The 18,838-nt window shown below is 47.6% G+C and overlaps 1 protein-coding gene across 2 annotated transcripts in view; it reads left to right on the forward strand.

Moving 5' to 3' along the window:
• The window catches only part of Rdx (radixin), a 66,328-nt gene extending 54,311 nt beyond the window's left edge, over positions 1-12,017 (forward strand). For both annotated transcript variants that reach the window (XM_048417503.3, XM_085688754.2), the window contains exons 15-16: positions 9,102-9,195; positions 11,374-12,017. In XM_048417503.3, the coding sequence (XP_048273460.2) occupies positions 9,102-9,168 (67 nt within the window). In that variant the 3' untranslated portion in view covers positions 9,169-9,195; positions 11,374-12,017. The remainder of the gene's footprint in view (positions 1-9,101; positions 9,196-11,373) is intronic.
• The last annotated feature ends 6,821 nt before the right edge of the window (positions 12,018-18,838 follow it).

Raw genomic sequence — 18,838 nt, forward strand, 5'->3', positions numbered from 1 at the left:
TAATTCCGTAGCAAATATGAGCAGCAAATATTTTTCTGCCATCCTGTGGATTTCTCTCTCACTTTTGTTGATGTCCTTTGCTGCGTACAAGATTTTGGTGAAGTTTGGTGTATTTTTGAGACAGGGTTTCTCTTTAGCTTTGGAACCTGTCCTGGAACTAGCTCTTATAGACCAAGCTGGCCTCAAACTCATAGAGATCCGCCTGCCTCTGCCTCTTGAGTGCTGGGATTAAAGGCGTGCACCACCACTGCCTGGCAAGATGGTTGGGTTTTTGTTTGTTTGTTTGGTTTTGGTTTTTTTTGGAACAAAGTTTTAGAATTTTTATTTTAAACAGTTCTCAATCCCTTGAACTTGTATTAGGCCTCCTGCTTCAGTGCTGTAATCCCAAGTGCAGGGGTTACAGGCCACTATCCCTGACTTAGGGAAAGTAGGCTTTGCTGAACACATTGCTAAAAAGAAAGACTGGATGGAAGAATGCCATTTTCAGTGATTAGTCTGCAGACAGGAAAAAGTACATGGAAAGTGTGAGTCACTGCACTAACTATAGGAGGCAGAGTTTAAGGATGCTGCCAGGAGTATGCGAAACTGGGAGGCAGTGTGCCAGGGTACACCAATTTGTCCAGGACAACTTGTGGCTTTGATAATTCATGCTGCAATGTAACACATAACTAAAGTGCAGAGGTTAAAGAAAGCCTAGTGTTGCATCCTGTAGCTGGCCTGCAGGAAGGCTGTGGCCCTATGGAGGAGAAGCATACCCAGATGTAGTCTGTTCTCAACTTTGCTGAGTGTAGCAATACTCTTTTTCTTCTGCTTGTTTTCTAAATGACCTGTTTGGGGATTTTCAAGACCCTTGTTGGTGATCTTTTGTGGGAAGGTTTCTGGTGAACTAGAATTGAAGATCCTGGGTTCTAATTCCAAGTCTAACACTGTTGTATTGAAACTCTGATTTCTGAGTTCATAGGTTTGAATCAGATTGCCTATGCCATTTTTCTAGAATCAGATATGGATAACTTGGAATTCAGATGTATTTTTTGAAACTACTGTCTAATGTTGGCTAATAGCCATGTGCTTTTCAATTCTTGCAGTTACAAAACTCTTACCTCAGTATGGTGCATACAACAGTAATTGTGTGCTCTCAGATAACCCTAATGATGTCATGACTGGAAGATGTCCATCAAGCAGGTTTCTAGGGACTAGGAAGCCAGCTTCTTAGGTCATTGCGAAGGGTCATAATCATCAAGATGTGACCCAATGGTGATTATCTCAGAGCACACAGCTATAGTTATTTACTGTGTGCAGTATCTCTGGGCAATCTATTCTGGAAATTTCTATAAGCATAAGAGATAAAAGTTACAACTTACATGCAACTATATCAAGGCACAGAAAGACTGGAGTGCTACAACTGCCCATTCATAAGGAAGCATGTAAGGCTGAGATTCAGAAGGCAGCCCATGACATGGAAAAGTCATGAGGGGAAGTAGGGTGGATGTACAGTTTGGGTACTGATGGAATCCAGGGCTGGGGAAATGTAAGAGAAAGTGGGCTTAGGCCAGAACCTTGGAGAGCTCCAACAGAGCTTCCAAGCTGGGGACAATTGGGGACGGAAGGGCCCAGACCTTGCACAGTGGGCTGATTCCCCTGAAACTCCAGAGCCATAAGAAAGGGGATGCTGTCATGACACTTGTGATCACACTGGCTTGGGATACAGTCACTGAAGAAAGCTTTAGATTAGATGAAGTGTACAGTGTCTTCTGGGAGGCGTTTCTCACAAACCTCCATGTCAGCCTTTCTCAACCTGTGGGTTGCGACCCTTTCGGGGGTTGAATGATCTTTTCACAGGGGCCGCGTATCAGATATCCTGTGTATCAGATACTTACATTATGATTCATAACAGTAGTAAAATTACAATTATGTAGTAGCAACAATAATTTATAGTTGGGGTCAGCACAACATGAGGAACGGTATTAAAGGGTTGCGGTAGTAGGAAGGTTGGGAACCACTGCTTCTAGTGATCCTGAAGCCTCAAAGAACAGAAGTGCTCTTCCTAGCAGAGTCCTGCCAGCCCCAAGGGCCTAAAACTGACACTCCAGCTTGAATTCCACCTGGCACTGTTGCCCAAGTCCACAGGCTTCCCTCTAGTAAAGTGGCAAATAATTACCCTCTGGGGCAAATGTGCTCCATGCGGCACTTAATTGAGTTGCCTCACACCATCTGGTGGGGTAACACTAATGACAAGGCCCTGGCGATTCACTGATGAGTTAAAACAGCATAGTCAGAGGAGGAAGCGAGAGAGTCAAGCAGATAGACAGTCTCCTGCTGCTGTCGGCTAGACTAGGGATGCTCCCCCTGTGCCGAGGCCAAGCAACACTTTGGTGAATGTGGAGAGCTGGTCTCCAGGGCGGTTTGCACAGAGGCCTCAGAGAGTGTGACACTCCCCATTGCTGGGACCCAGGCATCCGCCGTGTCAGCAGGGATTGAGTTTGGGGACAGAAGCCGGTAAAGGGCAGTGCTGAGTAGCTGAAGGGCTGTCTGGGGTCGTGGCTAGCAAAGTCAGCTGTGACCTGTTTGCGGAAGGCCTCCAGATAGGTCTATTGTGGAACTCCTGAGGGTCTTGGTGGCGAGAGAACGTCAGCTGAGAACCTTCCAGACACTGTCCTAGCTATTCAGGACATCACAGTGACATATGCCCTTGCCCTGAGCTGACTTCTGTAGGAAAAGCTTTCGGCATGAGTAAGCAGCACTAAAGCACTGCGATTTTGAGTGCTGGGTCAGGTTTGTGAACTAGCCACTATTCAGCTGGCCTTGACCTATGAAAGCTCAGGGCCGAGTCAGGAGAAACTTCGGGGGTGATTATCAGGGTTCAGGGGTCACGAGCATCCCCATGAAGAGGTGGTGTGTAAATTGCCACTTTAAGGAAGAGAAACCCTGCTCCCTTGCCTTGCTTTGAATCAGAAGGGTGGGTGCACTGGACCTAGCCAGACTCTTGTCTGTCCAGGGCTCTCGTGCTGTCTCTAAGGCACCCATGGTTCCTCTGTCACAGGAGCCCCAGCATGGCTGTACTTTTTGATCTTCCAAGATAAGTCAGAAAGGCTTCCCGACACAGCATTTGAGAGGCTAGGGCCAGAGGGAGGGAGGCCCTCGAGAAGGGAGGTCACACATAAGGCAGGCTGATCATTTCAGGTAATCTAACTATGCCTGGAGGAGAAGAATCCTAAATTCGCAGAACCGGATGTGTGATTATTTCAACAAAATAATTAATAGGTGGAAGGTAAAACGTGATTTTCTTGAAATCTGCCCCTTATTTCACAAGTTTTTGAAAAAGCTTATCAAGCCTAGCGAGGTAGACCTGCCTGCCCGAAGGAGCCCAGTGGACCATAGTCTACTGTTTTTGCTGAAAATGTTCCAGGAAGTGAGAACAGCACACGGAAGACCTTTAGGGCAGAAAGGGCTGGACTGGCTTCAACAAAAGAAGGGAAGGGTTATGTCTGATTCTGAAGAAAGCCAGAGGCCACTGCTATCCGAAGTTGGAAAGGGGCCAGGCTACACCTTCCCTAGCTCATGGGGTTTAGACGCATGCCCACTGAGCAGTTTGGCCTTGGAGACCACATTATTTCCAGAGGTAGACCCGAATTGTTTCAGTAGAAGTTTGAGGGACAGAAGGTGATGATGCACTGGGTGTTAGTCCCATACTTAATGGGCCGTGCACAGAGATACACCTGCCTGGAGGAAGGGACACCTCTCCCTAATCCATAGCATTACATCAGGAAGGCTACAGTGGCCTTGAAGATGGTAAACTCTCCTACTTAGTGCAGTAGTTTGTCCAAAGACAACCATCATGACAATCTGTATTTGGACTTAGGTTTGCATTGAAGTGGGGACTGTATGTGTGCATATCTTCTGTATCTATATACTTGTCACGACCATTGTATACTAAAGTGACAAGAGATGCTTGAATGCTATTGTAGGCCTTTCTGAACTCATTAAATTCTCAGGTTAAATGTAGCAGGGTGGCGGGGATTGGAAAGTAAACCCATCAGTGAAGACTGGGTTCCATTCAGCTGCTTCATCTTCAAGACGAGATGAACTTGGCTTCAATGCAAAAAGAGAGAGGTACTTGGCCCTTGTGGGGGAAGGGAATCCATCGTTTTATTGTCTGTTAAAGCTCCCCAAATCAGAAGAAACACATGCCCCCGCAAGAGGTGCCTTTAATCTAGGTGAAGAGCTATGAGCCATTAGTGACTGTTGAGAGGGAGAATCAGTCTGCTCCCAGGACGAGCCTACGATAGGTTGGTTATCGCTGTAGATGATCAGGCCTAAACACACATGCATGGAAGTGACACTGGCTGTACTCAGCCAATCATGTGTGTTCATAGATATGCACATATGCAATAAATTAAAGAAGAGGTCATGAATGTCAGAGGAAGTGAACAGGATCCAGGATCCTGGCCGGGGGTGGGGGTGGGGGTGGTGTAGAAATGACGGAAGTACAGCACTTTTATATGAAATTCTTTATCAAGTTAAAAAGAAACTATAGAAAAACTTGGAGACGTGAAGAGCAGCAAGCGTGTGCTGAGTCAGTGTTACTCAAAGCGTTGAGTAACGTGTTCCAGGACTCATGGGGGACAGGGGCCACTGAATGCAGGCTGGAGAAAATCAAGAGGTTGGGGCCAGAGGGAAGAGATCAAGGGTGGAAGGCAGCCCAGTGGGCGGGGAGAAGTGAGGTCCGTGAAGGCTTGAAGCAGGACTGTAGTTCCCTGTGGCTGTGGAGTGAAGGTCAGTGGGGAAGGGGAAAACAATGGCTTCGCTCTCAGAATTCAGATCAGTGTGATTATTTCAGGAAGTCAGTAGTTTTGACCTTACTGGGATATTTGAAAAGAAAAAGTAGCACAATACTTTACAGATGTCCTGTGTCTGCAGATAAACACAGATCTAATTTATCTTTATGATTCTATTAAACAATACATTTTTACTTGTGGAATTGAAATGAAAATAATTAGATTATTAAGAGAATATCGCTAGAGATGTGTTTAGATTTGTAGATATTAGTCGTCAAATCAGAGCAAGGGTTGGCAGATGGTCTTTGGTTTGAGACAGGGGCTCACTGTATGGCTCGGGTGGTTGGCCTTGAACTCTTGGTGCTCTTACCTTGCTTTCCTGAGTGCTGGGATTTCAGGGGTGAGCGACTGTGTCTGGGTCGGCAAATTACTTATATGAAGATCAGGTTTTTGCTTTCATGAATCAATTAGTCACACGTGTGACTCCCCAGCTCCATGGGTGGTGTCTAAAGGAGCAAGCCTGAGTTCCAGCGTGGCTGCATTTATGTTTACATCCAGACTTCGTGTGCTTTTCATTGGTTGGGAGACTTTTGATTTCTAAGCAACAGGGGGAAAAAAAGCTTAAATCACTGTTAGAACCCCAAATTGGTAGGAAGACAGACTAGATAGATTTACTCAGCCTCCAAGGCTCTTTGCTGGATTTCAGAATCCTAACAGGCAGATTGCACAAACCTTTTATCCCGTACTTGGGAGGTGGAGGTGGAGGTTGGAGGTTGAAGCCTTGTGTTTGAGGCTTGTCTGTTTTACATAATAAATCCCTGTCTGACCAAGCTGCCCAGTGAGACCCTGCATCTGAAGATGACAGAGCCACAAATGGCCAGTGGTGTGGGGTTCTCAGCTGTCAGGAATTTGGATGTGGTCCCAGTGGAGGTTTACTTTGTTGTAGTAAAGGGCATGTCCTGCCCTTTGAAAACCTTTTAGCATCAACTTAAACCAACATGCCTTCAGAGTCACCCGAAGGACACTGACCTTGCTGGCTGATCTGACTCATCCACCTCATCTTCCTGCCGGATTCTGTTTCCAGCATGATCTGTTCTATGACGGAGGCCTTCCACTGAGGTTTTTATTTGACTTACTGAATTTTGTATTTCCAGCATTAAATCAGTTGGGTTTTCTTCAGTGATTCTCTTCGTGTCTCCTGTTTTCACATCTCATTTATCTTCCTCTCTTTTTCTTCTTTCTTTTTCCTCTCTTGTACATTTATGTCTTGAGTAACTGAGTATCGTTAGAGTCATTCTTTTCAAGTCTTCGTGTGGTGGTTCTTCTGGGTCACTCGTGTTAGGTGTCACTATCATGGGATTAGGCTGTCTTGGATGTCCATATTTTTGCTCCTGTTCTGCACATCTGGAGTAGTCTGTTGGCTGTTGTCCCCCTTGTTTCTTTCAGGGGAGGTGATTTGCAATGCCCGGGAGAGGAGTAAGACACAGCAGGGTTGAAAGGCCCAGCCCTGCCCTTGGGGCTGGTGTGGGAAGTCCTGGAGTGGCTTAGGCAGCCTCTAAGGAGGGGGAGTAGGGTCCCCTTCTTGCTCTGTGCATGCTGGGCTCCAGGGGCAAACTTCATGGGAGCTGTAGGTGGGCTTGGTTGAGGAGGCCAGGACCGGCACCTGGTGCATGGTTCCCAGGCAGGGTGGACGAGCCTGTGCAGAGGGTAGCAGGTCTTGTCCTTGCTGCGGGAGACTGTGGTCTGGGCTCCTCATACTCTCTCTGCTGGTTGCCATTGCTGCTCCTTTCCCATCTGGCTGTGTTGCTCCAGTAAGCACCATGTCTATCTCTGGTCAGTACCAGCCTGTCTTAAGTCTTCATTCCCGATGGAGGTTACTTCTGCAGTGTCTCTATCCTGATGAGGCGTTCCTGTATTGAACCCCACTTTTTTGTATACATTTCAGAATTAGTTTAAGTTTTATGATGAAAAGGTTTTCCAAGGGAAATGTTTACATCTGTATGATATTAGAGACTCCTGAGAACGGTGACTTCATCTCAGTTTCTTGGCATCTTCCATCATGTGTTTAGGTAAAGCCGTCTAAACTGTTACAACAAGATCGTATGTCCTTTGCTAGGTTTATTAATAGTCTTATCTCACAATCTTTTAAGGGTTATAACTGAAAATATTCAGGGCTAGGGTGGAGAAATGAAATTAGTATTTATCTGCTGGCCTTAAGAGCATTGCTGAATCCCTAGTATTTTTGATAATTTGCAGATTCTTTGGGACATTCTAGGTTTCCTGCGGTGTTGACAGTTCTAATCCTTCCAGCATTATAACTTCCACTCTTCTGCTCATTGAATGGAGCTTCCAGCCCAGTGCAGAATGCTGGTGGCTTCTCATTCCTCTTGGATCAATGTGTCTAATATGATACCATTCGGTGTCCTGGGTTTGGGGACATGACCTTTACCAGATTAATGGAAATTCCTTTTATACACTTATTCATATTTTGCTAAGAGGTTTGTTTACAAAATACAAAAGAGGGTTTCAAACTTATTCCATGTAATTTGTTGTATATTGAGGTAACTGCGTTCAAGAATTTTTGATTAATCTTCCGAACTAGATGAGCAGATTTATATCGTTAAAGCAAATGTATGTGTTTGAAATAACTCGATATAACGTATGTCCTAGCTATAGCCGGTGCTTCACAAGTCCTGAGCCACCTGCACTGTGACTATCCTGCCCATCTGGTCAGTATGTACCACCCTCTCCTCCCCTTCAGAAGACGTGTTCTTCAAAGTAGTATAATCTACTAGCGCCACCTGCTGGCGAGCTGGGGAATTTCTGCTCTCTCGCCCTGGGCTTCCTTTCTTGGCTCTTGTCTTCTCTTGCCTTTCTTTCCACTCCCATCCTCCTTTCTCTAAACGTTAACATACACATTAAGTCATTCTCCTTCCTTTGCTTTCCTTCCCTCTTGGCTAAGCCTTCACCAGTCTAAACCTCCTTCAACAGTGGTTAATGTTGATGTCATTAACAGATGTCAACCAAAGGAACAACAGTACAACCAACCATACATTTGAAAGGCTATTCAGTACCACGGGGTGCTAGCTCCGCTCAGCTACCCATTAACATTCTCTAGATACTTCAGCTCTCCTTAAAATGTCCTCAAGTTTCAATTTTTCATAACTTTTACTTAATTCTGCCCAGTTTAACAAGCTCAAGAATCAATGAAAATTATTAAACTTTTTAGTAACTCTCATTATTTCTATTCTTTTATTAACAGATTTGACAAATTTATAGTTTCCTCTATATTTTACTATAAGGTTTTTATTATGGGTTCAACAACCTGGCTGCAGAAAGACCATCCACTGCAGTTTATAGAGAGACAGCCCCCTACGGATGCCTTTTGGTACTGCAGTTTATTGGTAGAAAGACAGCCCCCCCCCCCTTTTTTTGGTACACAGCTCACATAGGAGACAGAGACTTCCGTATCTAATTGCTTAGCTTCCTGGTGCCGAAAATACCATGAGCACCACTTTGGGGCTGACTGTTAAGTAGACACGGCCTGTGCAGTCGCGTCTTTTTGGGTTAAGCTTCACCTTGCTTTTGGTCTGTATCTGAGAGCAACAGTTGAGTGTAATATGGAAGGCACCGTGTCCCAAACTGATCTCTAGCTAAGGAGAGGGCCGCTGCGGGGACAGAACAGTGAGAATTCTCCATTTCAAAGCAGGCACCACAAAACCTTCTAGGCCTGCTAGGCTGCTTGTTACCTGAGGGACACAGGAGAGACTACAGAATTATGTAGAACATCCAGGCTGGGGCGTAGCTTAGTTGTTAAGAGTGCTTGACTAGCGTCCAGGAAGCCTGGGTTCCATCCCCAGCACCACATGAGACCAGATGGTGGTGTGCATCATCCCCAGCACTTAAGAGGCAGAGGTAGGAAGACCAGGAGTTCAAGGTCATCCCTAGTAACCCAGTAAGCCATGAATACCCACTGATGAAGTTCTGACATCTATGGCTTTAGAACCGTGGTTATTGTGAGACTAATTAGTCTATGGAGAGTTCCTTGGTCCTTAGAGAACCCTCTGGCATCTGCCTCCAAGAGATCCCAAGGTATTCTTCTCTCCACGGTCAACTAGTAGAGTTTGAAAGGTGAATTTTAAGAAGAGTTAAAAAGGAGATCAGGTTAGCAGTTGAGCGCCCCAGTTGGCCCTCTGACAGTCCAGGCTAAGAGAGATTTTCCTAGCTTCTAAACTGCTGAGCATGCTGTCTGAGCCCCCCTCCCCCGCCACCTCCTGCATTCCTCCACATTCGTGGTTTCTAACCTCTTGATATCTCTTCCAAAAGGTGGGGACCCAAACTCTATGCCCTGTTCCAGATGCGCTCGTGCCAAAGCAGCATAAAGCACATGTAACAGGATGAAGGCCTTCCTGCTCATGAGGTAAGCACAGCTGGCAGCTGCTGGGGTGAGCCTATGCTCCCGGAAGACCTGCTCACATCCTAGGGGACCCTCCTATGTCTGCTCACCTGCTGGCCAGGGCCTTCTTCAGTTCAGGTGAAGACGCTGAGCCAGAGTGCACTGCGGCACCCCGCCCTGCCCACATCTTCCAGACTTTTCCCCAGTCAAGCACACCGCCCTCCGCTGTAATCACTTTGCTCAAGTTTATGAAAATGCATTTTTTAATCGGTGACCGTGGTCAACTGACTGTATTGTAAGTGCTACTTTAGGTAGGACATTCTCTTACATTTGTGGAGACTCCCTGGGTGAGGGAGAGAGGACTGTTGAGTCTGCCGCCACTTTGGATGTGCTGGGATATCAAAGGTCTCAGCTGAAAGAAACAATGAAGTGTTGCGCACACATGTTGAGTCAGAAGATCAAGGAACTGGTTCATCAGCCTTATTAATAAAGCATTGTGCACCTCCCTCGGTCCGGCTATATTTAAAGGTTATTTTATCACGATGACAGATTGTTAGAAAATTACTTAATATCTTTGGCCAAGACTAGATGAAACCATAGCACTGTGGTTTATCTTAGAGACTGTAACGGATCCAGGGTGAGCTCCCCCAAACCTTCTGGGAGAGTTTCCCAAGCTTTTGCCCGTTTAGTGGCAGTATTGCTGTGAGGCTTGAGACACGACACAGGCTGCGTCCCAGCGATCTGTCATTTAGACGTCTTTCCATGGAAGGGAGCTGATGGCGGGTGCTCGCACAAGGTGAGGCAGTTTAAGAATGCCTTTAGCCTTGGATTTGAGGTTCTCTGAAGTGGGGTGGAGGTCACGCCGGACTGTCGGATACCTCTTGACACCCCTGAAACTGTCATAGTTCGAGAGCGAATTTGAAGGCTGCCGTGCGCCCGTCTGTGTTTGCTTGCCCTCGTTTTGAAAGGAATATGGCCAACTGTAAATTCATAGAATTCAGTGATTCCTATTCCTGGTATTTGAACAAAATTCTCTGCCGGAAACACATCCTAAACATTCACAGATGGCGGCAAACAATATCCTCCATGGCTTTTCATCTCAAAACACAGATTCAAAACACAGAGCACAGATTCATTTATCCCATTTTGTTTGATTAGCAGAAACCCCAGATTGAAGTAGGCTGCCTGTTCTACCCGCTTCTCCGTGATTTTCACCTGCTGATACCCGTGCTCTGCAGAGCGACTCCTTTGACAGAGGCTGACTCCCAGCTATTGTTGGCAGAGCAGAGAAAGAAAGTGTCTGTGTGACTCACCAGAGCAGCCACGCTCAAATGACAGATTTCAAATTATCCAGAGACGAATTCATGAAGGGAACAAGGGAGCTGGCAATCTCTGCACCCTTCAGCCTGAAATGTCATATATCTGTCAGCCTTGGAAGGACTGCGGCTTCCACAGTCAATTGTCACTGGAAAAGGACTTAGTTGTCCTTTAGACCTTAGTTCTTCCGTGTCTGGGGCTTTTCCCCAGAACTGTCATCCTGCCTACCTGTGGGATTCTGTTGGCCAGAAATTAGAGGTGACATCCAAGCAGGAACTAGGTGACTGGTTTGGTGAGTGGTGGCGCCCCCTACATTCTCGGGACCAGAATATAGCCAAATGACTAATTAACGAGCACACTATGGATCACGGGCTTCCTGGTCTCAAAAGTCAACCCTTGGGTTCTCTTCAAGGCTCTGGGCTAATTTTTGCTTAAAAGGCCGGGGTCAGATTTGACTTCAAGCTTCTCTGTGTGGGATCCCTGAAGTATGAAGTGGCCTGAGGCGTGTGCCACATGAAGCTAGTGTCAGTGAGGTGGGCTCTTCTCCCCACCCCCTCCTTCTCCACACCGGAAACATCCGTGACTGACACGCTGGGCAGTCTTTAGACTAACTACATTCATAACATGACTGGGGCTCAGAAGCTTCCCAAACCTGCCGTCCTGATTTCTTTTGAGGCCCCAAACAATTCCGGCTGCTCTGAGGTCAGAGGGCAGCCTGTGCCTCCTGGCATTTCCTCCACAGTGTTCCATCCTCTGCACAGCCCCGGAACATTCCCAGAGTGCTGAACATGAGTTTCCAGGGCCATACCCTTTGCAGCCCACCCTGGTGATGTTTATGTCGAAATTTCTTCCGTCTCCTGACTTTCCCATCATCTGTCTGTGCAGGTCCCTGGCGGCTGACCCACGATGAGCTTTAGACTGAGGATGTACTAAGACAGCCCTGTGTCTTGAACGCATACACCCCCAAACTCTGGTATCTCCGGGACAACTGGATGGACTAGTCCTCATCAACCAGGGCGCTTGCTCATGTTCTCCCCAATCCCCGGTCTTGTTTGCTCTTGGTTTTCCTCCTGCTGTTTTTCTCTTCCCTGTACCTTTTCACTGTCTTCCTGGGAGCGGACCTCAGGAGATGGACCAGGACTTGGGATGTCTGCAGACCCTGCGGTCCTCAGCCAGCCAGCACCTGCTGGGCTTGGCTTTAAGATACCATTTTCTCAAACAGATGCTGGAAGGCACCAGCTTCTGGAAATCCCCCAGCACACCCCACCCCCGCGCTGGTTTTTGTTTTTTGTTTTTCTGCATGACTAGCTCAGAAGATGGAATCTAAGGGGAGAATTATCAGGACTTTTCCACTTTTTAAAAAGTGTCTGTGACTTATCTTTGGCTTTTATCTGAGAGCAAATTTGGTGACGTACCTCTCCTGTGTGTACTCCTGTTGAATCTACAGAAATCAATGTGGCATACCCCCTCCTGTCTGGGCTGTTTGTATAATTGTATATAAATGTAGCAATAAATATATTCTAACAACATCTGGAGCTTGGATCCCCACTTCATTTTGTACCTACCTCGGTGGCAGGGAGTGGCAGTCACACTGTCACTGACAGACCCTGCTGACCACTGGTGACCTGCTGACCACCTGATCCATCTGAGCTTCTCATCTCCAGTTTCAGCAAGTGAGTGTTACTAAGAAGCAAGCCAGTGTTCGGAGAAAGGATGAGGGGGGTTCAGTAGCAGAGCTGGGACGCGGTGCGGCATTAGTAATTCATGCAGTGGCACTGGTCCTGGCAAAGACTGAAGCATTGGGTGACAGTTTGCAGTGTGACTCAGTCATCTGACATTAAGGTGACTGTTCAGATTCTGAGTCACATTGCAAACTGCCACCTTAACAACACATTGTGCTGCAATGATGTGGTGAACGTGGCAGGTACTTGCCAGGCACAAAGGTAGACTTTAAGGATTTTCATAAAAACCACACAAAATATGCCACAACAGAATTTTTTCATTGGTTAGTGGGTTTGCAGAGGTTCCAAGGCAATACAGAGGGCACATAAACAGACAGCCCTTTATCTGTCAAACACAACACTGTTTATCTACTCCCAAGGAATGTTTATTAACACTGTCCTCTCATGTACTTAAGGTCTTTTGTTATCAGCATTTTTTAAATAATGTAAAAGACAATCATGTGCTTTGTTGTGGTAACTTATCAAACTGCTTTGCTATGTTTCTCAGTGGGCCTCTCCTCAGTCATAAATAGAACTTGACATACAACCACCCAGTCAGAAGACATAGATATGATGGAGCCCCAGACTGGAACATACTGTGGCCAGGGAGGGTTGGAGCACCTGAAAGGCTACTACTTTTTGTGTATTAAAAAGGGGGAGGGGAGACTGGAAGCTTCTGGAAATCCTCAGGCTGTGATGCTCTCCGCTGCCAATGCCGCTTTTCCAAACAGATCCCTTCGGGCTGGGACCAGTGACTTGCACTGGCAGAAGCCATTAGAAAAGAGATGGCTGTGTGGGGTGAGGGTTCTCTTATCAGGAGACTGCCTGGAAGCAGAGGCTGAACAGGCCTCAGGATTTCCTCGGGGTGGTAAGACCGGAGACTGCAGCATGTGCTCTGCTATAAACCAGTGGGAATTAGTGACTGGGCCTTGGACCAACTGCTCCGTCCAGGGGCCTCTCACTCCTCTGCTGTAAAATGGGGCGACTGAAAGGAATGAGTCTTACACACCCTCGTTTCTACTTTTACTTTCTGTTTGTAATGTGTCTTGCAAAAGGGAAAGAAGTCACCTGCTTTTACTACTAAACAGGAGGAGGATGGATGGCACAGATGGGCCACAGAGACAGGAGGACTTAGAGTGTTCATGTTCAAATGCTAAAACAAGCTGGGGCTTATCAGGTACAGCCCCTGGGTGGAGACAGGACGCATCCAGCGCTCACTGTCCATCCAGCCCCCTGTGCGGAGACTGGATACATCAGGCTCGCACTGCCCCCTGTACGGAGACAGGACGCATCAGGCGTGCACTGTCCATGGTCTAGTGACTATTTTTCTGACTTTTCTGCACATCAGTGGGCAAATGGACTGGAGTTGATGGCTCAGAACCCCAAAGCCTATAGTGTAACCCGCAGAGGGGGAGAAGATGATTACTAGGAAATCACACCAGCCCCACATGCACCCGAAGGAGCTCATGGGAAAGGAGGCTTCCCTTCTCCTGGAGAACCCACATAGGATGAGCAATCAGTCCCTGGCCTAGAATGTATTCTGCATTACTTTCCAGGAAGATGGAGGCTTTGACTGGAGTTTGTGGAGGATCCTGTTTCTCAAGTTTTGAGGGGGGCAGGGGAGGCGTGCTGTCTGTCTGCAGAGAGTCCACAGTTACCCCTATCTCTTGGCCTTACAGAGGTGATCACAGGGAGCTGGGTCCTCTTGGGATTCAGTGGTAGGCAGGAAGTCTGGTTGCCCTGGACTAGGTCTGCACACTGGAGCAAGGAGCTTCGGTCGGGCTCATGGTGATCCTCCAGCTGCTTCCTACTTGACCTTTTGCTTTGTCGCTCAGCCCCGTGTTCCTTATTTAATGGACATCAGGCTCACGGGAAGGGTGGCTCAAAAACATGCTGGGTCACGTTCTCGGACTTTCTGGTAGGGCAGGCCACAGGCCTGGCTCAGGCATCTGCAGTTATAGCACATTCCTAGGGGAGACCAAGGCTCCTTCAGTAGGGACCACACTTTAGACCCAGAAGCACTTGTCTGAGAGAAATTGTATTTATTGTTCTCAGACACCACAAGAACCAAATGTTCTCAAGGCTGAGTCATCTGGGTGGCATTTGCTAAATGGGCCGGTATTCCTTGGTCAGCGTGAGTAAGTAACTCCCAAATCAATATCCTCTTCTAGCCATGGCCTCGGGGACAAACACTCAATAGACTGGATAGAACATCAGATAAATGGATGCCAGTTGGACATTGATCCTAAAATGGCAATTTAAGGATAGAATCCCATCTTCCCTCAATAAAATGGTAGACATAGTCTTGTGTGCAGATAAACAAACGTGTAACCAGGCCTTTAAGCAGGGCTGGGAGAAGTGGGTTGTAGGAGCTTTTCACTGGATTCTAAGAGTCAACTGCTCAGACCGGGAGGTAGCCTGAGACGTCCTCACAATGGCGATGCATCTGAGGAACCTGCGGCAAAGGGGACTCCTGGCAGGTGCGTGTCCCTGAAACGGGTATCAGTGCCAACAGATTTCACCTACTTACAATCATGTAACTGGAGCTAATCTGCATGCACTCTTCAGTGTCTGAGTTCACTCAACAACACACTCAATAGTTCATTTAAGTGCCCTTTGCCCCGTTTGGCTTTAGTGATGACCGTACCAAATGATTCTCCAGCCTTTGCCATCAAGCCTGTTAGATTCCAAGTCAGTGAGGAATTCTCAAGTTACAGCCCAGCATGGCTTCTTAGTCAAGCCCCTGCAGGTATCCACACACCCAGACTCCCTGAGTCTCGGTCCTCCTGCAATCTGGTCTACTCCGGGGGACGTGTCTTCCTTGCCACCCACCCCCGTTGTGTGACTGCAAGGCTCCACAAGTTGCCTGCAGTGCTCTACCACAGCCTCAGATGCCCTTCTTCCTGGGCACGTTTCCAGGGGGTTTGCTCCTCACTAGTGTCCATTGCAGTAACACTTTCCTCTCTGCCTCATGCAGTACTCAGAAGTAGCCACAGGGCCTCTTCTAGGCACCCAGGGTAACAGTGAGCACGGGGACTGTCTGGTGAAGGTGTGCTGGCTACTTTTGTCAACTTGACACAAGCTTGTCATCTAAGAGGGAGGAGCCCCAACTGAGAAAACGCCTCCTTAAGATCAGGCTGTAGACAAGTCTATAGGATATTTTCTTAATTAGTGATTGATGGGGAGAGCCCAGCCCATTATGGGTGGTGCCATCCCTGGCCTGGTGGTCCTGGGTTCGGTAAGAATGTAGGCTGAGCAGGCCAGTAAGCGGCATCCTCCATGGCCTTTGCATCAGCTCCCGCCCTGTTCGAGTTCCTGTCCTGACTTCCTTCAGTGATGAACTATGATGTGGAAGTGGAAGTCAAACCCTTACATCCCTAATTTGTTTTTGCTCAAGGGCCAGGGGATAGCCTGGCCTGCTTTTCTGTGGGTGGACTCACCTGTGATCTCATGCCTCTAGTGTTTTCTATGTCCATGGCACTAGGGGACAAGTCTGGAGACAACATTGACTGTTAGCATTGCCTGGAACTGACACTCAGGAGGAAAACCAGGAGTTCCACAAAGCATCCTCCAATGTGTAAGAGACTTCTGTAGCCTTAAATATCTGCTCATCATGACTGTCAGGTACTCCCTTCTCTTCCCCAGTTTGGCCTCTGTGCATGGGTCTGTTATTACTTTGGAGAGGTGGGCTGAGGCCAGGCTGGACCATAGGCTGTGACCTCCACCCCTGGCTTCTTCAATAGGCTAATGACTAGCTGGACCAAAGTACAGAAGTCACCAGGTTGGAGAGAGGAAGGGATCTGTGTGATGATATGATTCACAAGTCTCCTATCTCCAAGCTACAGAAGACAGCACATCACTGGGCTCCTCAACCCAGGAGCCCCCCTTCCCTCCACAGTATGCTTTCTGGGCCATGGATGACTCTGAGTGGACTTAGCAGTCCCCAAGCATGTACACTCAGACCTCTTGCACCCTGGGCCCCACACATCGTCATCACTGAGTTCTCCTTCTTAGTTTAGCTGTCATGAGTCTCCATCACTTCTTTGTCTCTGTCTCTGGTGCTTGGTCCAATGTCCAGGAACAGAGGACAGAGGCTGAGAGCAGGCTGGACAGACAGGAAGAGAACATGATGTGACATGCCTGTGAATGGAGATTTGCAGCAAAATCACCAAGTGCTATCTGCATTGCGGGGAGAATGTGGATCTGGACCTGGGGTGAACGACAGTGTCTGTTGCTGGGGTTGTGAAGCTGGTTTATAAGTACCCTTGTAAGGATCACCCCCAAGCACACTAAAGTAGCCTTGGGCACATCCCTTTCCTAGCTTTGTGGGAACTGGTAGCTCTGCTTTGGACTATACCACCCGACCCTTTTATCTGTTGTCATCTTTGTGCTTATACTTTAATCCACTATCATAAAATCAACACTCAGGATACGGCCCACTCCCAGATGAGACCTGAGCTCCCACTACCCAAACTTTTCTCGGCTTTCTGCCTACCTGTCTATCTAGGTCACAGGGCAGTGGTGGATCAAAGGAAAGGGCCATTTGCAAGTAGCTCATGACTTGGGTAGGATCAAGCCCTGAGCCATGTGTGCAGGTGTGCACACACAGCAGTTCAGACATTTTCCAAGCTGATGTCTGGTCATGTAGCTCAAATAAACTAAGAAAGCTATAAAGCAGGCCCATGCCCTCATGTGTATTATTTCAGGGCGGGGAGACGAGCAGCAAACAAGCTAAGTCTCAGTGGCAAATGCTGGGGAGGCAATGTAAAATGGGGCATATTGGAGAGGGAGTGTTGGGGGCGTTCAAAGGGCAGGAGGGCTTCACAGAAGTGATGTTGAAGCAGATACTATACTTGCCAAGCTGAAAGACTGCATGTATGCTGAAGAAGAAATCTCCAGAAGGCCCAGTATCTGCTGCCCTCCAACTAGATCATTTTAGGAGCTTAGAGCAATGAAATAGTGGGTCTGGGCACATGTACGGCCAGAGGCATCCAGCACAGAGCAGAGGGGCAAGTGGTGGTTAAGAACAGTAGAGGGGCAGCCCGGGGAGTGGGCTGTGTGCACCTTTTGAGGGTCAGGCAAGAAGGCAAGGTCAGGCCTTGGGCTGCAAAGGAACTTTGCATTTCCAGCACCTCTACCCTTCCCAGCGCACTGCGGGGTGCTCTATATGGGCATCTACTTAGCCACACTGACATCCCCAAGGTGGAAAGAATTCCATCTGCGGTGATTCAAGATCAAAGTCTTGTTCACACGGAGGCACTGCTCTGCTTCAAAGCTCACGCTCACCCCACTGCGTCCTTGCTCCAGCCTTTCCCCAGGGGGTCTGTCACACTGTCACAGCCTGCATGTTAAGTTCTCATGAGAGAAGTTGCTTCCTGTCATCCTACAGTTCCTGGCAATTGGCCTTTCCCAACATCCCTGACAACCTTGGCTGGGTTCTCTCCCGAGGCAGAGTTTAGGATGCTCACCTTTGCAGTGGCCTCAGAACCTAGAAGTGACAGGAGTGCGGTAAAGGCCCAGGTGCAGGTATTTTGTTTTGAATAAATTCACCATTACAGTTGCCTTTTCTGACACTCCCCTGTCACTCACTTATGAGCACTTTAACTCAGCAGTGTGTGCTAACTTTCCTCTTCAGACAAGATCGGACCTGAGGAGAGAAAAGTACGAGAACCATCTCCTGTTCTGGGTCCAAGAGGTCCTAACAAGGCTGGAAGCCTCTCCCACTAAATGCTGCTATTGATTCATTGCTTTTGGATACCTTAAACTCTCTGACAACCATGAGAGCATCGCATCAATACTTCAGTGTGCAAGACAGCTTGAGCCAAGACACAGTCTAAGTCTGCAAGCCCTCAGCTCAGACAACTAAGTGGGGGTAGATGGTGTTGGTCAATGGGAAGAACCAATTTTAGGAACAATGTTGGAGGGAAGCAAAGGTTTGCAAAGAGGCAGAGGAGGAAAATCCTGGTAGAATTTAATCAATGTCATTAGAATATGTTGCTATAATGCCTACAGCAGAAGAGGAACACTCCCATTGACCAAAAATTATGTGAAAATCGGGACAGGAGGACTCAGCTCTCTAGAACGGCAGGGATCATGTGTTGTCTGTCTTGAGGCTCAGGAGCAGAGCCGGCAGCACTGCCCTTATCTGTACCTGACAGGAGCTCTCCTCCGCACCATGCACTGGAGACAGGAACCTGTGAAACAGGGGTCAATGTCATTTTTTTTTTTTTTTAACAAAGGGGTTTGGGATAGACTCTGAGAGCTGATCTGCTGGATTCTGCATATTGTGTGTGTGCTGTCTCTGTTATCTCTGTTATCGTATTAACATGTGCAAGATGGGTTGAAGCACATGAGTATCACTAACCTTTGCCTGCTGTCACCCCCAACCTCTGGAAGAAATGAAACATTTATCTATAGCGAGCTAGCGTTTTGAGCCTCAACTACCAAGTAAAACTTATCTATTATGTTTGTTTTTTTCTTTTTTAATACTTACTTATGCTGTGTTGCTTTTAGACTTCAGCTTCACCACAAGAACTAACCTTGAAGGATGCATGTGAAGCCTGCTTAGAGTTCACGAGTCAGTGCCCCCAAGATGGCGTGCCATCCCAGTTCATACCACCCCACCAGGA

Source organism: Myodes glareolus, chromosome 4, assembly GCF_982192425.1.
Source record: "Myodes glareolus chromosome 4, mMyoGla1.1, whole genome shotgun sequence".
Lineage (NCBI taxonomy): Eukaryota > Metazoa > Chordata > Mammalia > Rodentia > Cricetidae > Myodes > Myodes glareolus.